This window comes from Pelophylax lessonae (assembly GCF_965119305.1).
Source record: "Pelophylax lessonae genome assembly, chromosome: 1".
NCBI classification, from domain to species: domain Eukaryota; kingdom Metazoa; phylum Chordata; class Amphibia; order Anura; family Ranidae; genus Pelophylax; species Pelophylax lessonae.
The window spans coordinates 664,856,205-664,878,713 of record NC_138768.1 but is presented as its reverse complement, the minus strand read 5'-3'; the positions used below and the strand labels follow the sequence as shown (position 1 = coordinate 664,878,713).

Genomic DNA, 22,509 nt, shown 5'->3' with positions numbered 1-22,509 from the left:
GCAAAATGGCCTCCGGACTATACAAACATGGCCGCCGTGCATTGAGCACACAGGCTACAAGAAAATGAGGGTCCAGCGCAGCACCACAAGGCTCCCAGGGAACCAGGAGGGATCCCTAGGCCTCAAGGACAGGCCCAGGCAGGAAAGGGGGACCTGGCGCAGGAGCCCCCACCAGGTACCAACCCCCCCCCCCCTCCTGCACAGCCGATCATCCGGTCGCCGGTGGCGCACCAGCCCCCCCCCCCCCCCATCGCCAGCATAGCACCCTGCCCACACCCCAGGAGGTAGACAAGACCACCCACACAGCCCCAGAATAAGTGAAGAAGGTAAGATGGGGGGGACAGATGAAGGGGGGTGCCTAATGGGAAGGAGGGGAACCCTCGGGTCTCAACGCCCCAAGGGGCCCACGTCCATCCCATATCCGTCCAGGGGGAGAGGGGGGACAGCTACTCACCATACCAGGAACCAGGCAGGCACCGCTCCAGACAGAACCCCTCGCTATCGAAATGGGGGGCTGTCGGCCAGGAGGAACGCTGCAAATCAGACCGAGACCTGGTCGTATGCGACCTCGTGAGGCGTTTAACACGCAGGCCAGCCCCGGTCCAGTGGGGCTATGTCGCAGCAGGCCTAGCGCGGCGCTGAGGTCTGCGCATGCTTGCTGTCCAGACTGGGGGACAAATGGATCTAAATTATCCAGCCCATCGCCCAGTCTGGCAGTTGATTGTAGATCTCACAAGAAAAGACCAGGAGAACATTTCTATCTAAAAAGAAAAAACTCCCAGGACCAGAGATCCCAGCAAGGAGCTAGGTCCTTACTCCTGACTAGGCAGAAAAAAAACTGAGTATCCTTTAGCAGAGAGAGGGAGTATACCCCCTGGGACTGCCCATAGACGTAGCCAGACTTTTTTTCTGCCTATTGTCCTACTCCTGTAGGGGACAGAATAAACCAATAGTTAAGAAGACCTGAAGCTGTGCCCTTCAATGAACGAAACAGAAATAGGGTTTTGCTTCTTGAGAGTTTTGTGCTACAGCTGAAAGAATCCTTTGGATTCCTGTAGTTGCAGACAGTTACAGCCACCTTTTTAGCCCATACAAAACAATAACAGACTGACAGTGTTGGCATAAGAGTGTACATAGGTGTATGAACATGCATCTGGTCATGCATAACTGAAAAAACAAGGGTGTCAGAGTCACAGTGATCCAGGTACAATGTTGGCATCCCAAATGTGCCCATTTTCCAAGATCCCAAAGAAGAGTCTTCATGTCTGTTGCTTTGCAACTGTCTGCAACCACCTGTATATCTAGCCTCAGATGGAACATGCACTGCATAATGTAAAGATCATAATCAAAATGCTACTTTTTGTTGTAAAGGATATCCAATATCTGTGGAAACCCAGAATACTGTTCAATGATGTGAATTCCCAATGCTAAGGGATAAGTGGAATAGTGGATTCTCTTTTCTCTGGTGAGATGACCCTGTTGTAAAGGTCACAAACACATCCTTTGCTCATGTTCTCATACATTCCTCTGCAGCAGACCCTTTGGAAAAAGCATGCTAATTTGAAAATAACTTCTCTGGGGGATAAGAAGAAGGCCAAGAAAAACACTGTTTTTTTGGACTTGCGACTAACAAGATAACTCTTACTTCCATTAATTGTGCAATGTGTTAAAAGTAGAGAGCTTTCTGAGTAAACAATGTTTCCCTATAGCCAAACTGAATACGTATAGCTATAATCAAAGCCTTGAATTAGATTATTTAGTTTAACCCTATCCTGAATGCAAATGTCAAATTAATGTCTCCAGTACTGTGCTTTGCCACAAAAGGAAGTAATACATTGACATTTAGCAAATAAAATGTTACTAGTGTTGGCTTAAGAGTGTGCATAGGTGTGTTAATATGAGCACTTGCAGTCATTCATAACTCCTCTGAAAAAAGGGTGTCAAAGAGCTGCAGTCTCAGTGATGATCCGGGCACACTGAATTTTATTCACTGAGTTTGTCTATGTTGTTGGCATCCCAAATGTGCCCATTTTACAAGGTCCCAAAGAAGGTTCTTCATGTCTGATAATTTCTAAATTTAGATTGCACACTTCTACCTGACGCAAGGAGAAGAAAGCTATAATGCGCATGTTATCATGTTAACATGAGTGAACAGTTGCAGAAGAACCCAGACCTCAAGTGAAAATATAATCCAGGTTTACTGAACCTATATATATGGCATCACTGACCACAGATATAAACGTCAGGAGTACATTTGACATTAGGGATGGATGAACGGTTTGAGCCAAACATTTGCCTGTTCGGCCATTCACCGAACAACCGAGTTTGAAGGGTGTTCGCCTGGACGAACACCCTGCAATGCACTAAGTGTTGCACAGTGCATTCTGCGCCCTGATTGGGGAAAGCTTTCCCCAATCAGGGTGGTGTGTAAGCTGCTTGTTAAGGAGCAGGGACAGGAAGCTGGCCTGTAGCGTTTTTTACAACTAATGAGTCATCAGTCGTCAATGGGCTTCTGATGTCACAGGCCCAGCATGCACCAGGCCGTGACGTCAGGGTCGCGTAGCCAGGTGGCACCACCCCCTTACCTATACAAGAAATGTCAAAGCGCAGAGCAGGCATTAGGCGGGAGGCCGTCCCTGGAGGAAGAGCGTTTTTGATTTTTCAGGTTGGCAATGCGGCGGGCAGCATGATTTACTATGGATTTACATCGAGGGACACTTTTTTATTTTGCAATAACTGGATTTTTGACTTACCGTAAAATCCTTTTCTTTTAAGTTCATTGACAGATGCAGTTCTCTCTGATTCATATCAGTAGGTAATACTGCCCCCTACAGGAGTAGGACACTAGGCAGAAAAAAGTTCTGGCTACGCCTATGGGCAGTCCCGGAGGGTACACCTTCTCTCTTCCTGCATAGGATGCTAGTTTTGTATCAAAGCAGTGTCAGAAAAGTAACACCAACCCAACTCAAAATAGAGGGGCGGGTACTGCGTCCATCAATGAACTTAAGAGAAAAGGATTTTACGGTAAGTCAAAAATCCATTTTTCTCTATGGTTCATTGACGGACACAGTTCTCTCGGATTCATATCAGTAGGGACGTCCCAAAGCAGTGCCATAAAATGAGGGGTGGGAACAGCAGAAAAGAACAAGTCCCCAAAGCCAAACATAGCCAAACAGGCAACATAGGACTCATCAGCACAAAAGATGAGGCCCACCTGAAAACAACGGTAAACACCCTCAAGGAAGGCCACAAGCCCTCCAAACAGCAGGCCAGAAAAAAACCTTGCAGCCGAAAAGAGGCATCTGCAGATGCCAGCACATCCACCTTATAAAATGTGGCCCATCCGTGAGCATACACACGCTGCCATGGCGGTGGCAGCAGTGCGCAGGTGACCATGCTAAACTCCACGGCATCGTTCAAGTTGAACCTTGCGAATGTTCTTGCCCATGACAGAACCCATGGTGTCACCATTGCACTCGCCAGAAGGTCCCGGGAGCGGGCCACAAACTGCAGCACTATCCTGTAGATGTGACGCCAACAGGTCCACGTCTAGAGTGCCCCCAACAAAGGCACAACTGCGGAAACACCTCCGGATGAAGGGACCAGTCCCCTCCATTCAAGGCCTGTCGACTGAGGCAATCCGCCCACCAAGGTTTCAACACCTGAAAAGGGAACAGCGGAAGAGCTGGAACAAGGCGCACTGCCCGACGAAGAATTGACACATCCAAGGCCGGAAGGACACCCTTGGTGCCCATTGGTGAATGACATAAGCCACAGTCGCGGCATAGTCGCTTGAACATGCACCAGGCAGCTGCAGGTGCCTGATCCAGTAAACCAGGCAAAGCCGGATCACTCTCAGCCCCAGGACATTGATCGGACCATACTCCCGAATCAGAGAACCTGCCGAGGACTCCTTCCCGCCCAGACAGGCTTGCATCGGCGGTGATAAGTGTTCAGGAAAAAGGGGAGGGAGGTTTCCAGCTCAAGACTTCCTGGTCAGCCCGCTCAGCCGGATCCGAAAGTCGAGAGAGTTTGGATTCTAGTCCCATTCGAGAAGGATCGCCTTCTGGGGTATCCCCGAGAGGGAGCGAAAGGGACCGTCACGACAGACGGCACCATCAGTCCCAGAACTCGCATACAGGTACGAAGGGATGACCATGTGCGTGACATGAACCGCAGTTTGAAGTTCCAAGAGTCTTTTTATCCTAACTAAGAGCGAGTCCAAAGGCAGGCCCAGATAGTCCAGTCTCATGGACGGGACCATGGATGACTTCTGAACGTTCAGAACCCACCTGAACTCCTCCAGAGTTCTCGTGGTGACTTCCAAATGCATTTGTCAGCACCATAGGAGACTCCACACGGAGAAGCAGATCAGCCAGGAACCCCGGACCGATAAACCCTGCAGCTGCAACAGCGCCAGGACCAGAGCCACACCTTTGTGAAGACCCTAGTAGCATAAGCGAGACCCAAGGGCAACGCCACAAACCGATAGAGATCCTTCCCCATGGCAAAAAACGGAGAACCCGTAGGTGTCCCGAACATAACAGGATATGAAGGTAGGCAGCTTGATTTCTATGGAGGCCAGGAATCCCCCTGATGCAGGGAAGCCACCGCTGTGCGAACAGATTCCAACTTGAAATTTTGATTTGCACGGAACCATCAAAGGACCAGTTGGTCCAGCTTGTTGAACCAGAGCCTGAACTGCCTCACAGAGCGCCAGTAAGCGATCCGGGGACAGCCGTACATTGGAAGGGAAAAAAACCTTACCGGAAATAAATGGATCGTGACTCGATCCTGCAACTGGACCTCCTGAACCCAGCAGCCTGGGATCCGGGCCAGCTGCAGGTCCTCGACCGGCAAGGACCTCCCCCCGACCCCTAGATGGGTGAGGAAGCACCTTCAGGCCGAGTAGGCCTAGTCCGCAGGTCTGGAAAAAAACTCATGTTCTCCAGACAAGGGTCGCTTGGAACCACACGCGGAAGTCCGGAAGGACTTCGCCACATCGACCGTCCCTGAGGAACGAAAAAACTGTTTGCAAGCCGAAAGGGAAGAACCCCGACTGAGACGAAGGCCCTTACCCTTATTAACCTGTGGAAGAAAACACTCTTCCCCCCGTGAGAACCTTATATAATGTCATCCAGGGCAGTGCCAACAGGCGATCCCCCTGAACAAGGAGATCCATTAAGACTGTCGTAGAAGTTTGACCCGAAGACCAACACTACGGTCAAGTAGACGCTGGACAACCACCGCCAAAAACAACAAGGTGACCCATACAAGGGAGCCTCGACCAGCGCAAACAAATTGCATCCCCTGTGCCAGCTGGACCAACAACTCCCCCAGGGCAAGAGGGACATGCCCCACACTAAGTCACAGCGGTGGAACCCTGCCCATCAGGCAGATTCTGCGTGGCAAGGGAAAACAAACACTGTTCCAAGTGCAGACTATGCCAGGGAGTTCAGATCGCAGGCCACAGCCCATGCCATCCTATCCCTCAAGTCCTTACAGGACGGGGATTCCACCACAGGAACAATGGTAGTCCCATTCAGCTAGAGACCGTACGTCCACCAAAGGCGGAACAGTCCTCTGTACCAGAGACTCCCCAAAAGGGCAACGTCTAACGGCCGCTTAGACACCCCAGGGGAACGTCTCAGGATGGTCCCCTCCTACATGAGCAGCCAGCAAAAAGAGCAGCTCCAGATGGCATGTGAGCTACCTGCGTCCCAGGCGCAGCCGCCGCTGTGACCCCCAAATCACAGGGTGTCACACACCAAAACAGCCGGTGCATCCAACGCCTGTCGCGGCAGGGGAGGTAGAAATGTCATCTTCATCGAGTAGACAGGGTGCGGGGTAACAGACCTGGCAGGGAGGCTCCACATCTGCGGCGGCTGAGCAAGACTCCAAGACATCAGATGAGGCAAAGGTAGGCGGAGAAACGTCTCAGCGCACCTACCACTTCTCATACGGGCCCAAATGCTTCCCGAACTGCCGAAAGAGCATTGAAGAACAGTGGAAATCCGGGAGGCCCTGTGGCCTCTGTGAGGGGGTCAGGTGGGAACAAATGGCCTGCAGGGTCCATACTAAACCTGAGGAACCCGCCACCAACTTAAAAAAAAAAAAAAAAAGACAAAAATTCAATTTTTTTTTTTTAAAGCGGCCCCAAAGCGCTACAGCACCCCCTGGAGGTCAGGCCCCCACAGAGATGGAGAGACCACCTTCATGACACACTGTCCTCCAGGAACTCCCACCGGCCTCCACAGCAAAAAAAAATCTACCGCAAAATGGCCGAAAACGGGTGTACCCAGATGGCTGCTCCCATAGAATCAGACAGAGGCTACAACAAAATGGCGGCCCCGCGAATCGTGGTAATCGGGGCCCACAGGGGGACCCCCCAAACGCCCATTTACAGCAGAAAACCCCACCAAGGGCCTCCCCTGCAGGATCGGTCGAGCGCCGCAAACAGCACACTCCCCCGGCCCCCCCATGCGGCCTGCACACTAGGCCCCCGCCTCAGGTAGGCCCAAACAGTCCCCATTGTGGGAGGGGGGGTTAAGGAAGGGGTGGGGGGTGGTGGAGAGGAGGGGGGGTCACAACAGGACAGAGGGAACCCTGGAGTGTGAGGGCCCGACCATCCAAGAGAGAGGGCCCACGTCCACCCCAAAATCTGCCAGGGAGGGGGGGGGGGGTACGTTTACCCACCATGTCGGGAACACAGGCAGGCGCCATCTCTTGACAGGACCCCACGCCACTGGATTAGAGGGGCTGTCGGCCAAATAGGAACGCTGCGACATCAGCCTAGACCCTGACGTGTGCGTCCTGGCGAGAGGTTTAACTCCCGGGGCCAGTCGCCATCCAGCGGGACCATGTCGCGGCCGACCCAGCGCGGAGCTAAGGCCTACACGTGCTCGATGGCCAGACTGTGGTGACCACTGGATATGGGGGTCCAGTCTGTCGCCCAGCCTGGCATAATTGCTAGAAGATCTCACAGGAAAAACAATCTGGAGAAAAAAAGACTAGCTAAAGAAAAATCTACATAAAAAAATTACTTCTATGCCAGGACCAGAGATCCCAGCAAGAAACTAGGTCCAACCTCCTGACTAGGCAGATAAACTGGGATTCTATGCAGGAATAGAGAGGGTGTACCCTCCGGGACTGCCCATAGGCGTAGCCAGAACTTTTTTCTGCCTAGTGTCCTACTCCTGTAGGGGGCAGTATTACCCTACTGATATGAATCAGAGAGAACTGCGTCCGTCAATGAACGATATAGAAACAGTTTTTTTTTTTTTGTTTTTTTTTTGACACATGTCCCCCAGGACAGTACCCAGACCCCCATGCCCCTTATTTGGCTAATTAAATGCATATAAGCCTTCAAAATTGTCACTTTTGATTTTTCCTGTTTGGCTCCCATAGACTTCAATAGGATTCACTGTTCGGGTTAGAACATTTCCCCTTTTCAGGAGTTCTGCTGGGAACCGAACCAGTGAAAAGAAAAGCATAGCCTATCAAATACTTTCACACTAGCTGAAACAGGTGCACAGCAATAGAACACAGATAAAATTCACAAAGATTTAAAGAACAGATTTAAGAAACAAGCAAGATTTAAAGTTGATTTTGAAGTCTGTAATACAGTAATCTGGACTTTTCAAATGAAGACAACATGATTATATTATCATTTTGAGTTTAAAAGGTACCCATTTTTGTTTTGACCTAAAGCATAGGTCATCTAGGTAACACAACCTTTGGCTATCAGAGCATCGTGGATGTTTCACATTTTTAAAAACCGCAGAGCAACTTGTTTTTATTCATACCTTATGGGATAGGCTTGCAGTTAGAGGATCAGTGAGGCACAATTAAAGAGCAGCACTACTAAGCAAAAATTAGAGCCTTTGTATCTAAATCATTAAATATTCTGTATAACAATGCATTAGCCCTACCTCCTGCAATTGTGGCTCTTTCTTCTTTGAAGACATGCTTAAATGTTTATCCAGATTGCTGTAGTTCTTTTCTGTCTCTTTATCAAACTTTTTTTTCTCTTCCTGAAAACAGATACACGATCATTAAGTTCTGTAAATGCATACAAAGAATTCACATGAAATATGAAAATGCTTCTTTATATTGTCTTTTCATTGAAGTCTTTATGCTTACAAGGTCTCACGCTCACAATAGGATTCTCCATATATTGTACATTATATTATATATACCATTAGGCCCCTTATGTTGATTAAAAACAATAAATGCCAAAATGGGCAAAGGCAGGAAATCTGCTCTCACTGCTAGAGTAGCTAAAAACTTTAAGTGGGGAAATCAAAACCTATGCTTTTACTAAAAATGTAATGATCAGTGCTAACTTACACCTATAGGAAGCATTAACTGCAGCCCGTGACATCCCCAAAGGAACCACACGTTTAATAAGTAAAGCTAGAGAGGCCAAGCAGAGACTGGATAAGCTACAGGAATAGTATAGAGGCGAGAAGGGCCGCAGAAGCCTGCAAGTGATTTAGGTCCCTTTCACTCCGTCCAGCAGATCTGTCTGCTCTGCGGGGAATCCCTCTGCTGATCCCCGCTGAGCAGGTAGATGACAGGTCCGTGTCTGTCCGCTATGCAGAGCAGGCACAGACACAGCCTGCATTCCTCTCTGGGGCGGTCGGATAGAAACAGACCGCCTGTCCATTTCTATTCGACTGTTATTTGATCTGGTCTGCCAGACTGATGGCAAATGTATCCCCATCTGTGTTTTTGGCGGCCTAGATCGGATGCCGGTGGGTGTCAACAAAAACAAGTTCACCGACATCCACCGCTCCATAAAGAGCAATGGATGGTCCAATCAGGTCTGCCTGAAAAATGGAACATTTCGTGTGAAAGGGGCCTGAAGGACATGATACATGAAGCTAGCAGAGACTGAGGCTAGCAACTAGACTGATGGGGTCACGGGTCACACAACTACTAAAGGTCTGTTGGGCAAGAGGGCTTTTCAAAGAGAACTGTACTTTTTGTAAAGTTATCCTTTTGTTCACATCTATCAATGTCCGCCATAGTGTTTTTCATTTTGTGCATTTTACATGTTTAATGCATCATGCATTTTTTTATTTTAGCCAATAAAGATGCTTTCCTGCAGTGACTTCATGATTTTCTTGAGAGAATGTGCTTCTTGGTTTACTGTTTTACATAGTTACACAGTCTGGTTGAAAAAAAGACAAGTCCATCTACTTCAACAAATGGCAGGAAAAAATACAATCCTATATACCAGGCATCACTAAAGGCCAAAAGTGGACCACAAGGCAATTCTACAGCTCCGCCACTTAGCAGCCTGAGTATCCTCTCCCAGCTGACAGCTTCCTTCTGCCACATCATTCGTCCATAGCATGCAGAAGGCATGGCATGTCCAGACAGAGGGTGGGACATTCTTTTCAAATTAACAATCCAGTCATTTATAGCTAGGATGCGGGGCAGTCCTAGCAACCAATCCCCTGCCTGTTAATATGAAAAGCATGTCCCGCCCTCTGTCTGGACATGCCATGCCTTCTATCTGCTGTGTAAGGTAGTTTCACAAACCTTGGAGGGGAATTACAGGGACGGAAGAGTGGCTGTAAAGGGGACCAGTATGAAATAAAAGGGGGATGGTGGTGCTGTGAAGGAGACTTGGATAAAAGGAGGGGGGGGGGCTGTGAAGGAGATTGAGATGAAAGTAAGGGGCTGTAAAGAGGATTGGGGTGCTAGGAGGGGGGCTGTGAAGTAGACTGGGATACAAGGAGGGGGGCTGTAAAGGGGACTGGGATACAAGTAAGGGGGGACTGAAATGCAAGTAAAGGGGGGCTGTGAAGGGAACTGAGGTGCAAGGAAGGGGGGCTGTGAAAGGGACTGAGCTGCAAGTAAGAGAAGGGCTGTGAAGGGAACTGGGGTGCAAGGAAGGGGGGGCTGACGTAAAGGGTGTAAATATCTGATGTGGGGGTGCTGTGATGTGAAGGGGGACAGAGAACATTTAAGTAAAGGAAGCGCTGTGATGTAATGGGGGGCTGTGATGTAAAATGGGGGGTCTTGGATGCAAAGGGGGGCTGTGATGCAAAGCAGGCACTGTAATGTAAAGGGGCTGTATTGTAAAGAGTGGCTTTATTGTAAAAAAGGTGCTGTATTGTAAAGTGGGGAACGGTTATGTAAAGGGACACTAATGTAAATGGGGGCTGGTTCTGTGATGTAAAGCAGAAGTTCTGCAATGTAAAAGGGGTGCTGTGATGTAAAGGGAAGGACTGATGACACTGATGTAAAAGGGGAAACTGTAATGTAATGGGGAGGGGCTGTAATGTGATAAAATAGAGTCATAGCATACACGAGACTCGGACCACACACACACACACACACACACAAAATCCTTTACTCACACCGTTGATCCAGAGGAAGGCAAAAAAACAAAAAAAAAAAAACAAAGCATGATCCAGCAGGGTAAAAAACTCCTTCCTGATCCAAGAGGCAAACCGGATGTTCCCTAGATCAACTTTACCTATAAATATTAGTATCCAGTTATATTATTGTGTGTTGTGCATGGCTGATTTTACACTGCTGGTCATTCCAGCCTCTTCTGCATCTGTCTCTGTAGTAATGCATTTCCATAGGCCCCAATGGGCCATACAGTATGATGATTGGGAATGCATATAAACTAAACATGCCTCATTTTTACAAACCCTTAGGCCTCTTTCACACGAGGGCACCGCCGGACGGAGTCCGTTCTGCTCAGCAGGGGAATCTGCCGATCCCTGTTGAGCAGGCGGAACACAGCTTAGTCTCCGCTCTGTGTGCGGAGACGGAGATGTCAGATCCCCGCTGTCCTCTATGGGGAGATTGGATCAGAATGGACCACCTGTCTGTTCTCATCCGATCCCATCTGATCCGATCCTCCAGACGGATGGAAAATAGGGTTTCCATCCGTCTGGATTTCACGGACAGGATCGGAGAGCAGCGGGTGTCAGCGAACGTGTCTCCGCTAACATCTACTGCCCCATAGGGATGCATGGAGCATCCGATTAGGTCCGCCTGAAAAACTGACAGGTGGATCGGATCGCCCGTGTGAAAGGGGCCTTACACTGCCCTCCTGATGAAAACTCCATCAGTCTGGGCTTCACATGTGCAGTAGAATCCCCATTCATTTCTTAAGAAAGTGCATATTTGGGATTAATCTTAATAGATATAAATAGGGATTCTACTGCACATGTGTTGTACGTCTGGGAGACTTCTCATGAGAGGCTATAAAATCCCAACAAAGGATCTAATAATCCGTTGCCTAGTACACACGATCAGAAAATTGGATCATTTTCTAAATCGATTGTACAATAATCTGATCGTTAGGACACAGTTTTCGAGAGCTGATCACGACAGATCATGCAAAGTTATTAGAAGAGACAAACAAGAGACAAAACAAAGACAAAAATGTTTTGCATACAAAACAAGAACGTACGACTTTCATTTAATCAGTACAGTATTTGTCTAGGGGGAAAAAAAATAAAAATGAAGACCAAGACCACGCATGCTCAGAAACAATAGAATCCCTTACAATTAGGGATGCACCGAAATTTCGGCCGATAATGGGTTAACATTGCCGAAATTAATATGGCCGCCGTGAGAAAGGAGGAGGGCGCAGCGCAGGGCAGGTTTTAAGAGTCCCACCTCTGGCCGGACGCCCGCCTCTCAATGACATCCCTACTACAATCTGTGCATGAATGGAGGGACATACCAGGCGGGAGGGCGGGGCGAGCGGCCGCTAATAGATAGAACTATGTGATCCTTCCCTGTCAGCTCAGCGGTACTGTGTGTGAATGAGAACTGACCTGACACCGGGCGGGGGGAGCGGCCGCTAATAGATACAACTATGTGAGCCTTCACTTCACTTCCCTGTCAGGCACGTATCTCCTCTGACAGGGAAGTGAAGTGAAGGCTCACATAGTTGTATCTATTAGCGGCCGCTCCCCCCGCCCGGTGTCAGGTCAGTTCTCATTCACACACAGTACCACTGAGCTGACAGGGAAGGATCACATAGTTCTATTTATTAGCGGCCGCTCGCCCCGCCCCCCCGCCCGGAGTGTCCGTTCATTCATATACATCGTGCCGCTGACAGGGAATTGAAGAAGAGAAGTTAAGGCTCACATAGTTACAGATATTAGTGGCCGCTCGCCCGCCCTCCCTCCCGGTGTGTCACTTCATTCATGTACAGATCGTAATAGTAGTGACATCACCGGGAGGCGGGCGGCCGGCCAGAGGCGGGACTTTTGAATAATGGACACCGGAGGAGCTCAGTGAGTAGGAGAGGGACGCTGACGCTGAGGCTGATGCGGGGGAGGGGGGGAGGGGTGATAGCTGAGGCAGCTTACCATTGGTATTAGTATTAATTATGCAGCATGAGGGGGTTAATGTATTGTCACTGCTGCATTAGTGACCGACCAGTGGCAGTTAATTAACCCCTTTGTGCTGCATTAGTGCAACCAGTATCAGTGTTAATTAACACTGATACTGGTTGCACTAATGCAGCACAAAGGGATTAATTAACTGCCACTGGTCGGTCACTAATAGATGAGTGACCAGCAGTGACAATACATTAACCCCCTCATGCTGCATAATACAAATACCATTGGTAATTAAATTAACCTCTTGCCAACCTGTCACAGAACATATACTGTGACAGGGTGGCAGCGACAGGTGTACGTCGCTGCCTGTTTTTGGTGTATACCCCTGTTCCATCTATTTTAAAATTATTTGGGGGAAAAAGTCATTTTCGGTTTTCGGCCAAGGGCATCCTGCATTTTCGGTTTCGGCCCAAAATTTTCATTTCGGTGCATCCCTACTTACAATAAAATATAGAATTCATCAATAAAAACACAGATTACATCACTTCCGAACTTGTATTCTGTTGTACGAGAACTTTCTTACATTTAGTAGCCTCTTCATTTTCAATATAATAAAAAAAAAACAAAAAAAAAAAAAAAACCAGATCATTCATCGGATATTCTGACGGTGCGTACAAAGCATAAGTCTAAGGATTTTGCATACTTTTAAAGGCTGCAATGACTGAAAACTGGTTGAGAAACGCTGCTCTAACCAGTCTAATGACAAAACCAAGCAGGAAGCCTGCAGATCAGCTGGCTGATATGTCATTCGAAATGTGAAAGTGAAAAGAAACAGAATTCCTAGGACAGACATATCTCTAGCAGACACAATACGATTTTGTATTCTGAGTGTACAAATCTAATATTGTTAAAACATGCAGAATGTGATAGAACATAAAACAGAAAATTAGATAGGATGGGGGAGAAAAACTGATTGCAACTGAAAAGCTACAGACTACACTCATGGGCATGAATTGACAAAACTACACTTGCTTAAGTTCCTGAAATGAGCAATTACACTTGGATGTCTAAACATCATCTGATTTTTGAGAACTCTATTCAAAAAGTGCCTAATATAAGCTTCATATTGACAATGTCTGTCAGTTTAAAGTGGAATTTCAGTCAAGAATGAAAATCTCCCACAGATGTCCATGCTTTCTGACATCCAAATCCGTATTATCTACTTTTTTAGTTTTTTTGAATTATTGATTAGAAACAACTATCTAATCAAGCCATTTAGAATCCCTCCTCTCTTGTACCATCAACATTTGAGGTTTGCAGCTGAAAGTTCCTGCACACTGACGCTTCCGTGTTCCGTTGTCAGTTCTGGTCATGCCAGTCGACCTTCTCTGCTCCCCTTTTCACTCCCCACCTCCCATTATGTCTTCTTGTGACATATACATGTTGCATGCTCTTTAAGGCCCTGATCTCCCAGCCAGGCAACTCCGCTCTGCCCCACTTCAGTCTCGCCTCTCATCTTCCCTTCCTATCAAATTTCTTCCCATGAATGCCGAGGCTAAATGATAATGCACAACACCTACTGGCCACTCCGTGTTTGCATGTGAATTAGGGTTGTGGTCACGTGATGGGGAGCAAAAAAAGAGGTGATTTTTAGCTTTTGGAGCATATTGAAAAAGTAATTGACTAGCTACGCTTGCGGTGGCCCATTTAAGGCATTAAGGATTTCCTTAATCAAGATAAATGTAGTTCATTGTCAAAAACTGGTAAAGTACTTTACGATAAGGCTATAAGCACACCGATGTTTGCAAGCACATAAATATGCCTAGTGCCTAATTATTATTATTATACAGCATTTATATAGCGCCAACAGTTTGCTCAGCGCTTTAGAATATGAGGAAAGACAATACAGTTACAATACAATTCAATACAGGATGAATTAGAGGGCCCTGCTCATTAGAGCTTACAATCTAGAAGGGAGGGTCAAGTGAAACAGAAGGCAATAACTGTGGGGGATGAGCTGATGGAGAAAATGGAAGTACAGTTGTTAGGTGTGGGTAGGATAGGCTTCTCTGAAGAGGAGGGTTTTCAGGGATCGTCCTAAAGCTAACAGAGTAGGAGATAAATCAGATAGATTGGGGTAAGGAGTTCCATAGGATTTGAGAGGCTCTGGAAAAGTCCTGGAGGCGTGCATGGGAGGAGATGATGAGGGAGCTAGAGAGCAGGAGGTTTTGAGAGGAATGAAGAAGAGCGATTAGGTTGGTATTTTGAGACTAGGCTAGTGATGTAGCTGAAGGCTAAATTATGGATGGCTTTGTAAGATGTTGTTAGTATTTTGAATTGAATTTGTTGGGTGAGCAGGAGGCCAGTGGAGGAAGTGACAGAGAGGAGTAACGGACACTGACCGATTGGTAAGGTGGATGAGTCTGGCAGCAGCATTCATGATGGATTGAAGGGGGGATAGCCTATGTAGAGGTAAGCCAATGAGAAGGGAATTGCAGTAGTCAAGGCACGAGATGACCCGGGAGGGAACTAGGAGCTTTGTTGTGCCATTGGGTTAAAAAGGGGCGTATTTTTTGAGATGTTGCAGAGGTTGAGGCAGCAAGATTTGGACAGTGATTGGATGTGGGGCTTGAAGGAGAGACCAGAGTCCAGCACTACACCTAGGACCTTGGCATGTGGGGATGGGCTGATAGTTGTGCCATCGATTTTGACAGAGCGATCAGGGGAAGGGGCACGTGGTGGAGTAAAAATTATAAGTTTGGTTTTGGATAGATTGAGTTTGAGGAAGTGGTGTGACATCCAGATTGATATATCTGCTAGTAAATTAGTGATACGTGAGGAGATTGACGGAGTGAGCTGAGGGGCGGATAAATAGATTTGGGTATCATCAGCATAGAGATGGTATTAGTCAGCTGACTCAGAGAGGAGGTGTAGATTGAAAATAGGTCCAAGAACAGAACCTTGGGGGCCCCGTACATTCACAAAGACCAAAGGCATGGAGTTTCTTAAGGAGGAGGGGGTGGTCAACCGTATCAAAGGCAGCAGAAAGGTCCTGGAGTAGGAGTACAGAATAGTGTCAATTGGTTTTGGCCGTTAGTAGATCGTTTGTTAGTTTTAGGAGAGCAGTTTCTGTGGGGTGTTGAAGCTGAAATCCAGACTAAAGGGGATCAATAAGGCTATTCTCGACAAGGTGGTCGCTCAGTCGGTTGTAGACCAGACGTTAAAGGAGTTTGGATAAAGAGGGGAGCAAGGCGATAGGGCGTAGGTTGTTAAGATTGGTCGGGTCCAGTGAAGGCTTGTTAAGTATGGGGCTGACTAGTGCATGTTTTAGAGAGTTGGGGAAGATGCCAGAAGAGAGGGAGAGATTGAGGATGTGGGTTAGAGAGTGCAGAATAGAGCCAGAGGGTGAACGTAGCATTTGCGAGGGAACAGAATCCAGAGGGCAGGTGGTTTAGCAACCTTGTCTAAAGTGGTGGGGTTGAATGAGGTAAGTAGTGATTGTACATGTGGGCATGAAGTGTAAAGCATGGAAGTATCTGAACAGCAGAGATCTCCGTGTGAATTGTATCAATTTTCTGTTTGAAATGATTGGCAATCGCCTGGGCAGTGAGTGAGTTAGTGGGTGGAGGCAGTAGAGGATGAAGTAGAGGCAGTGGAGGACGAAGTAGAGAATTCAAGGTAGAAAAGAGTTGCCGGGGACGGGATAAGTTGTTAATGAGAGTGATAAAGTAGGTCTGCTTGGCAGTGTGGAGACTGGAGGTTGTTTTCGGAGGGCAGATTTATATTGGTTGAAATCTTTCTGAGACCTACTCTTATGCAATACGCGCTTAAGAGCACGACTATACTTTTCCAGACTTTGAGTGTTATCGGTTTGCCAAGGTCGAAGGGGTCGAGGCCTGATTCGATGTGTAGTGAGGGGGGCCAGTGTGTTCAGGGAGGCTAAAAGTGAAGTGTTGTAGACAGAAGTGGCTAGGTTGGTGCAGGACAGGGTGCAATTTTGTCATAGAGGTGGTCAGTAGCAGAGAAGAGAAGGGTTGAGATGGTGTAGGGTTCTACGGGTAACTATAAGGTAGTTGGAGGGAGAGGAGGTGGAGGAGAGGAAGAGAGTGAAACTAATAAGGTAGTGGTCAGAGAGAGGGAAAGGATAGTTTGAGAGGTTGCATGTAGTGCATAGGTGGGAGAAAACAAGATCAAGTATATTGCCTTCAGTGTGAGTAGAAGCATTTATCCATTGCTTTAGATCAAAGGAAGAGGTTAGACTGAGAAGTTTGGAAGTGGCAGGAGTGTTAGTATTATAAGGGATGTTGAAGTCCCCGAGAATGATTGTGGGGATTTCTGAAGAGAAAAAGTAGGGTAGCCAGGCAGAGAAGTCTACATGCATGTGCATGTAAATGCTCTTGCATAAAAGCATCAGCGTTTATGAGTACAGAGCAGTACAGCCATTCACTTCTATGGCCAGTTGTACCACCTGCATCTCCCTGGGTGCAGAAAAATGCCTTGATCTTTTATGCCTGCAAATGTCCACATGCATGAGGCCTACCATTCAAAGATTATTATTATACAAGGTTTAATACAGCGCCAAAAGTTTACACAGCGCTTTACAAAGTAAGGGCATACAGTTAGTATCTTGAATTTAATTAACTGGGTGAGCACAAGTCAGTGAAGGGATTGGCAGATAGGGGTAGCAGACACAGAGGTTTGTAAGATAGATGAGCCTGGCAGCAGCATTCAAGATGGACTGAAGGGGGGGATAGCCTAGGCAAGGGTAAGCCAATGAGGAGGGAGTTGCAGTAGTAGAGGCAAGAGATGACCAGGGAGTGAATTAGAAGATTTGTGGTGTCATTAGTTAGGTAGGGGGCGTATCTTGGAGATGTTGCAAGGGTTGAGGCGGCAAGATTTGGACAGTGATTAGATGTGGGGCCAAAAAGGTTGTTCAGAGTCCATGATTACACCTAGGACCTTGACATGGGGGGCGGGTTGATAGCTGAGCTGTTGATTTTGACAGAAATCAGGGGAAGAGGCATGTGGGGGAGGAAATATTAGGAGCTCGGTTTTGGATAGATTGAGTTTAAGGAAATGGTGTGACATCTAGGCTGGTATGTCTGTTAAAGAAATTAGTGATGCGTGAGGAGACTGATGGAGTGAGCTTAGGGGTAGAGAAATACGTTTGGGTGTCATCAGCGTAGAAATGGTATTAAACGCCATGGGAGGCAATCAATTGACCCGGGCAAGAGGTGTAGATGGAAAATAGGAGAGGTCCAAGAACAGAACCTTGGGGGACCCCGATGGAGAAAGAAAGAGGAGAAGAGGAAGTAGGATTGTAAGCGACACTGAAGGTGCAGTGGGATAGGTAGGATAAGAAAAAGCGAGGAGTATAGCCATGGAGACCAAAGGAATGGAAATTTTTTGAGGAGGAGGCACTGGTTCAATGTGTCAAAGGCAGCAGAGAGGTCCAGGAGGAGTTTAAGGAGAGCAGTTTCCGTGGAGTGTTGATGGCGAAACCCAGACTGAAGGTGATTAAGAAGTTTGTTCTCAGTCAGATGGTCGTAGACCAGACATTCAAGGAGTTTGGAGGAAAAGGGGAGTAAGCAGGTGGGGTGTAGGTCAAGACTGGTGGGCTCCAGTGAAGGCTTTTTAGGGGTGACTAGTACATGTTGGGGGAGTTGGGGAAGATGCCAGAAGAAAGGGAGAGATTAAAGATGGGAGTTAGAGAGAGTAGAACAGAGGGCGATCATAGCATTTGTGAAGGGAACAGGATCCAGGTGGCAGGTGGTTAGGTTAGCGTTAGAAAAAAAAAAGTTTAGTAGCCTCGTCAATAGTAGCAGGGTTGAATGAGGGAAGTAATGATTGTACCCGTGGACATGGAGTGTTAAGTGGGGGAGGTATCCTCACAAATTGCATCAATCTTATTTTTGAAGTGATTGGCAATCTGTGAAAATTTGGAATAGACTCCCTCCAGAGGTGGTTCTGGCCAGCTCACTAGATTGCTTTAAAAAAGGCCTGGATTCTTTCCTGGGTGGACTTAATATAAGTGGGTACTAATATTTATAGGTAAAGTTGATCCAGGGAATATCTGATTGCCTCTCGGGGGGATCAGGAAGGAATTTTTTTTCCCACGCTGTAGCAAATTGGATCATGCTTTACTGGGGTTTTTTCGCCTTCCTCTGGATCAACTGCGGGTATAGGATTGTGTATATGGGATTGTATGGTTGTTTTTTTTTTTGTTTTATTGGTTGAGCCAGATGAACTTGTCTTTTTTCAACCTGAAACTCAACTATTTAACTATGTAATCTCCTGGGCAGTGAGTTAGTGGGTGGAGGCAGTGGAGGACAGTAGTAAGTTATAATGTAGAAGAGAGTTGATGGGAACTGGAGGAGGTGTTAATAAAAGTGATAAAATAGGTCTGCTTAGCAGTGAAGAGTGTCAAGGTCTTACCTTGCCTTCCTGTTGGCAGCCATCTTGGGCATGTGCAGACTGCTTGTTCTTATAAACTCTGTTTGCATCATCACTTGTCTGCTGCCTGGGCATCGCTCAGTGATGATGTTGCACACCTGACTATATATATCACCTGATGGCTTTGAGCCCTTGCGTTTGTGTCCAAGGTGCATTACTGCTAGCAGTCCTCTGGTCTTGGCTTGGCTGACGACCTTTCTGGCTCTGGCTTCCACATCGGCAGACGACCCGGCTTCGACAGACTAGCAGCTTCTGGACTATCTCGACTTGGAGGACTACCTGTTCCTGGATTTGATCCTGGCTTGCATGACTACCTGCTTCCAAACTTGAATCTGGCTGTTCTTGATTTTGCTCCTCTCGCTGTGTGATTAATATTGTTGCATAAATAAAATCGCTTTAATTTTACTTGCATCTTCATGTGGTCTGGTTTCCGGGCACCCTAACAGTACGCAAGGGTCATGAACCCTGGGGATGCGGGTGCTCCTATGCTTCCCATGCTGCTTACCAGGCTCGATCAACAAGATCACCTTTTGGGTCAGTCTGCTCAGGCATTGCAGATGTTACTTGCACGCACAGCACACCTTGCTCCTGCTAGGCTGGTGGTCCCTCCTGTTGTTGCATCCGCTGCTGCTCCTGAAGTCGCTGTTACCAGAGGGATAACAGGTTCCGCCCCCCCCTCACGCAGGGCTATGGGAGTGAACCGACTCAGTGTCGTGGCTTCCTGAACCAAGCGGGCATTTGTATTGAGATGGTTCCTCAGGCGTTTCCCTCTAACAGGTCCAAGGTGGGCTTCCGAATCTCGTTGCTCTCGGACAAGACCTTAACCTGGGCAAATCCCTTATGGGAGAACGATAATTCTTTGATTCTCAATTACCAGAGTTTTGATGCCTCCTTTCGTAGGGTATTCGATGTGCCTGCTTGCTCTGCTTCTGCTGCTAAGAGGCTCCTGCCCATTCAACAGGGTATTCGAACCGTTGCCTAGTATGCCATAGAATTTCGTACCCTGGCAGCAGAGGTGGGCGGGAATAAAGAGGCTCTGGTGGCGGTCTTCTCTCGTGGTCTCTCCGATGCATTAAAGGATGAGATCGCTGCCAAGGATCTCCCTGATGAGCGCGAGGCTCTCGTTTCCTTCCTGATTTTGATTAAAACCCGGCTCGGGGAGAGACCATCGTTTAAAGTTCTGGCCTCAAAATAAAATAAAAAAAAAATCGATTTTGGGCCATCCGCTTGCCGAGTGCAACCTGAAAAAGAAATGGATACTGCCGATTTTTTTCTGGGTCACTTACCTTATTATAGAAGAAAATATACTGACCTTCCTTCCACTTCCTCCCTCTGCGGCCGCGGCCCGTGCCGTCTCTTCCGGTTTGCGAGGACTCCTGGGAGCTGAACATCGCTCCCAGGAGTCAATGCACCTGCACCGGCCCCGCTCGTCACTTCCGGTGCAGGTGTGGCATTCCCTGCTAAACAGCTTCTGGGCATGCCCAGAAGCTGTGCAGGGATGCTGCGCTTGCACCAGAAGTAATGAGTCGTTCTCGCCACAGGATCACCTTCATGCAATCCGTTCCTCTTGGGTACAGATTCAAGAGTCTTTACGGGTCTCTGCACATGGTCAGAAGCTCCAGGCAGACCGGAGACATTTATCTGCTCCTTCGTACCAGTTCGGGGAGAGGGTGTGGTTGTCGGCCCATAATCTCAACCTCAAGGTGCCCACTCCAAAACTGGCACCTAGTTTTGTTGACCCTTTTCGCGTCCTCCATAAGGTGAACCCGGTGGCCTATGCCCTTGATCTTCCTCCTGGCATGCGTATCTCCAAGGTCTTTCACGTGTCACTTTTGAAGCCAATGGTTTGCAATCGCTATCTCTCTTTACTTCCTCGCCCTATTCCTGTGGGCAATCATGCGGAGTATGAGGTTAGCAATATCTTGGATTCTCGTCTGTTCCGAGGTCAGGTTCAATACCTGGTTCACTGGAAAGGTTACGGTTCTGAGGAGCGCTCCTGGGTTCCCTCCACTGATGTTCATGCTCCCACCCTTCTCTGCGCTTTCCATGCTCGCTTTACTCAGAAACTGTTTTTGCTTCACGGAGGAGGGACTGTTGAGGGGAGGGTGCGGTCAAGGTCTTAACTTGCCTTTCCTGTTGGCAGCCATCTTGGACATGTGGTTCTCATAAACTCTGTTTGCATCATCACCTGTCTGCTGCCTGGGCGTCGCTGAGTGATGATGTTGCACACCTGACTATATATCACCTGATGGCATTCAGACCTTGCCCTTGCATTTGTGCTCCAAGGTGCATCACTGCTAGCAGTCCTCTGGTCTCTGTGGTTTCTTCGTGCATGACTTGGCTTGGCTGATGACATTCCTGGCTCTGGATTCCGCACTGGAAGACGACTCAGCATCAGATGACGACCCAGCTTTGGCAGACTACCCGCTTCTGGACTCTATCTGGGCTTGGATGACTACCTGTTCCTGGACTCGATCCCGGCTTCGATGACTACCCGCTTCCGAACTTGGCCCCGGCTGTTCTTGATTTTGCTCCTCTCTCTTGCTGTGGGAATATTATTGTTGCATAAATAAAATTGCTTTATTTTACTTGCATCTTCGTGTGGTCTTGTTTCCTGGCACCCTGACAGACAGGAATAACTGGATTTTTGACTTACCGTAAAGTCCTTTTCTCTTAAGTTCATTGACGGACGCAGTGCTCTGATCCATATCAATAGGGTTATACTGCCCCCTACAGGAGTAGGACACTAGGCAAAAAAAAAAGTTCTGGCTACGCCTATGGACAGTCCCGGAAGGTACACCCTCTCTCTTCCTGCATAGGATGTCAGTTTTGTATCAACGCAGTGTCAGAAAAGTAACACCAACCCAACTCAAATTAGAGGGGCGGGTACTGCGTCCGTCAATGAACTAAAGAGAAAAGGATTTTATGGTAAGTCAAAAATCCAGTTTTCTCTATCGTTCATTGACGGATGCAGTTCTCTGATCCATATCCGTAGGGACGTCCCAAAGCAGTGCCATAAAATGAGGGGTGGGAACAGCAGAAAATAATAAGTCCCCAAGGCTAAACATAGCCAACCAGGCAACATAGGACTCAACGGAACAAAGATGAGGCCCACCTTAAACAAACAAACACCCTCAAGGAAGGACAAAGGCCCTCCAGACAGCAGCCAGGAAAACATTGCGGCCAAAAGAGGCATCAACAGATGCCAGCACATCCACCTTATAAAATTTGGTAAAGGTGTGAACAGATGACCAGGTAGCCGTCTTGCAACCTGAAGCACTGATGCCTGTATGGCGAAAAGCCCAGGAAGCACAATGTGCCCGAGTAGAATGTGCCGAAAGAGGGAAAGGTAGGACCTGACCCAGAATTGAATAAGCCTGCACCACTGTCTGTCTGATCCCTCTGGAAACTGACGCAGCAGACGCAGGCAGCCCTGTTCCAGGGCCATCCGTGAGTACAGAGAGCGAACCTGACTCACGAAAAGACTCAGTAGTTGCCAAGTACATCTTGAGTGCCTGAACTATATCCAGAGAATGCAATGCACATTCCTTAGGATGTTTGGGCTTAGGACACAAAGATGGTAATACAATGTCCTCGTTCAAGTGAACACTAGAAACCACCTTCGGGGGGGGGGGGGGGGGGAGGACGGATACGGACAAAGTACCACTGGTCTCCATGACCAACATATAAGGAGAACGACAGGATAATGTCGCCAGTGCCGACACCCTGC

At 47.8% G+C, this 22,509-nt stretch overlaps 1 protein-coding gene across 2 annotated transcripts in view; it reads right to left on the bottom strand.

The window, feature by feature from the left end:
• Positions 1 to 22,509, bottom strand: part of ARHGAP10 (Rho GTPase activating protein 10) — a 704,315-nt gene that overhangs the window by 447,860 nt on the left and 233,946 nt on the right. The window contains exon 5 of one of the 2 annotated variants that reach the window (XM_082261305.1): positions 7,932 to 8,033. In XM_082261305.1, coding sequence (XP_082117431.1) covers positions 7,932 to 8,033 — 102 coding nt within the window. The remainder of the gene's footprint in view (positions 1 to 7,931; positions 8,034 to 22,509) is intronic. The other variant, XM_082261306.1, reaches the window with a different exon arrangement.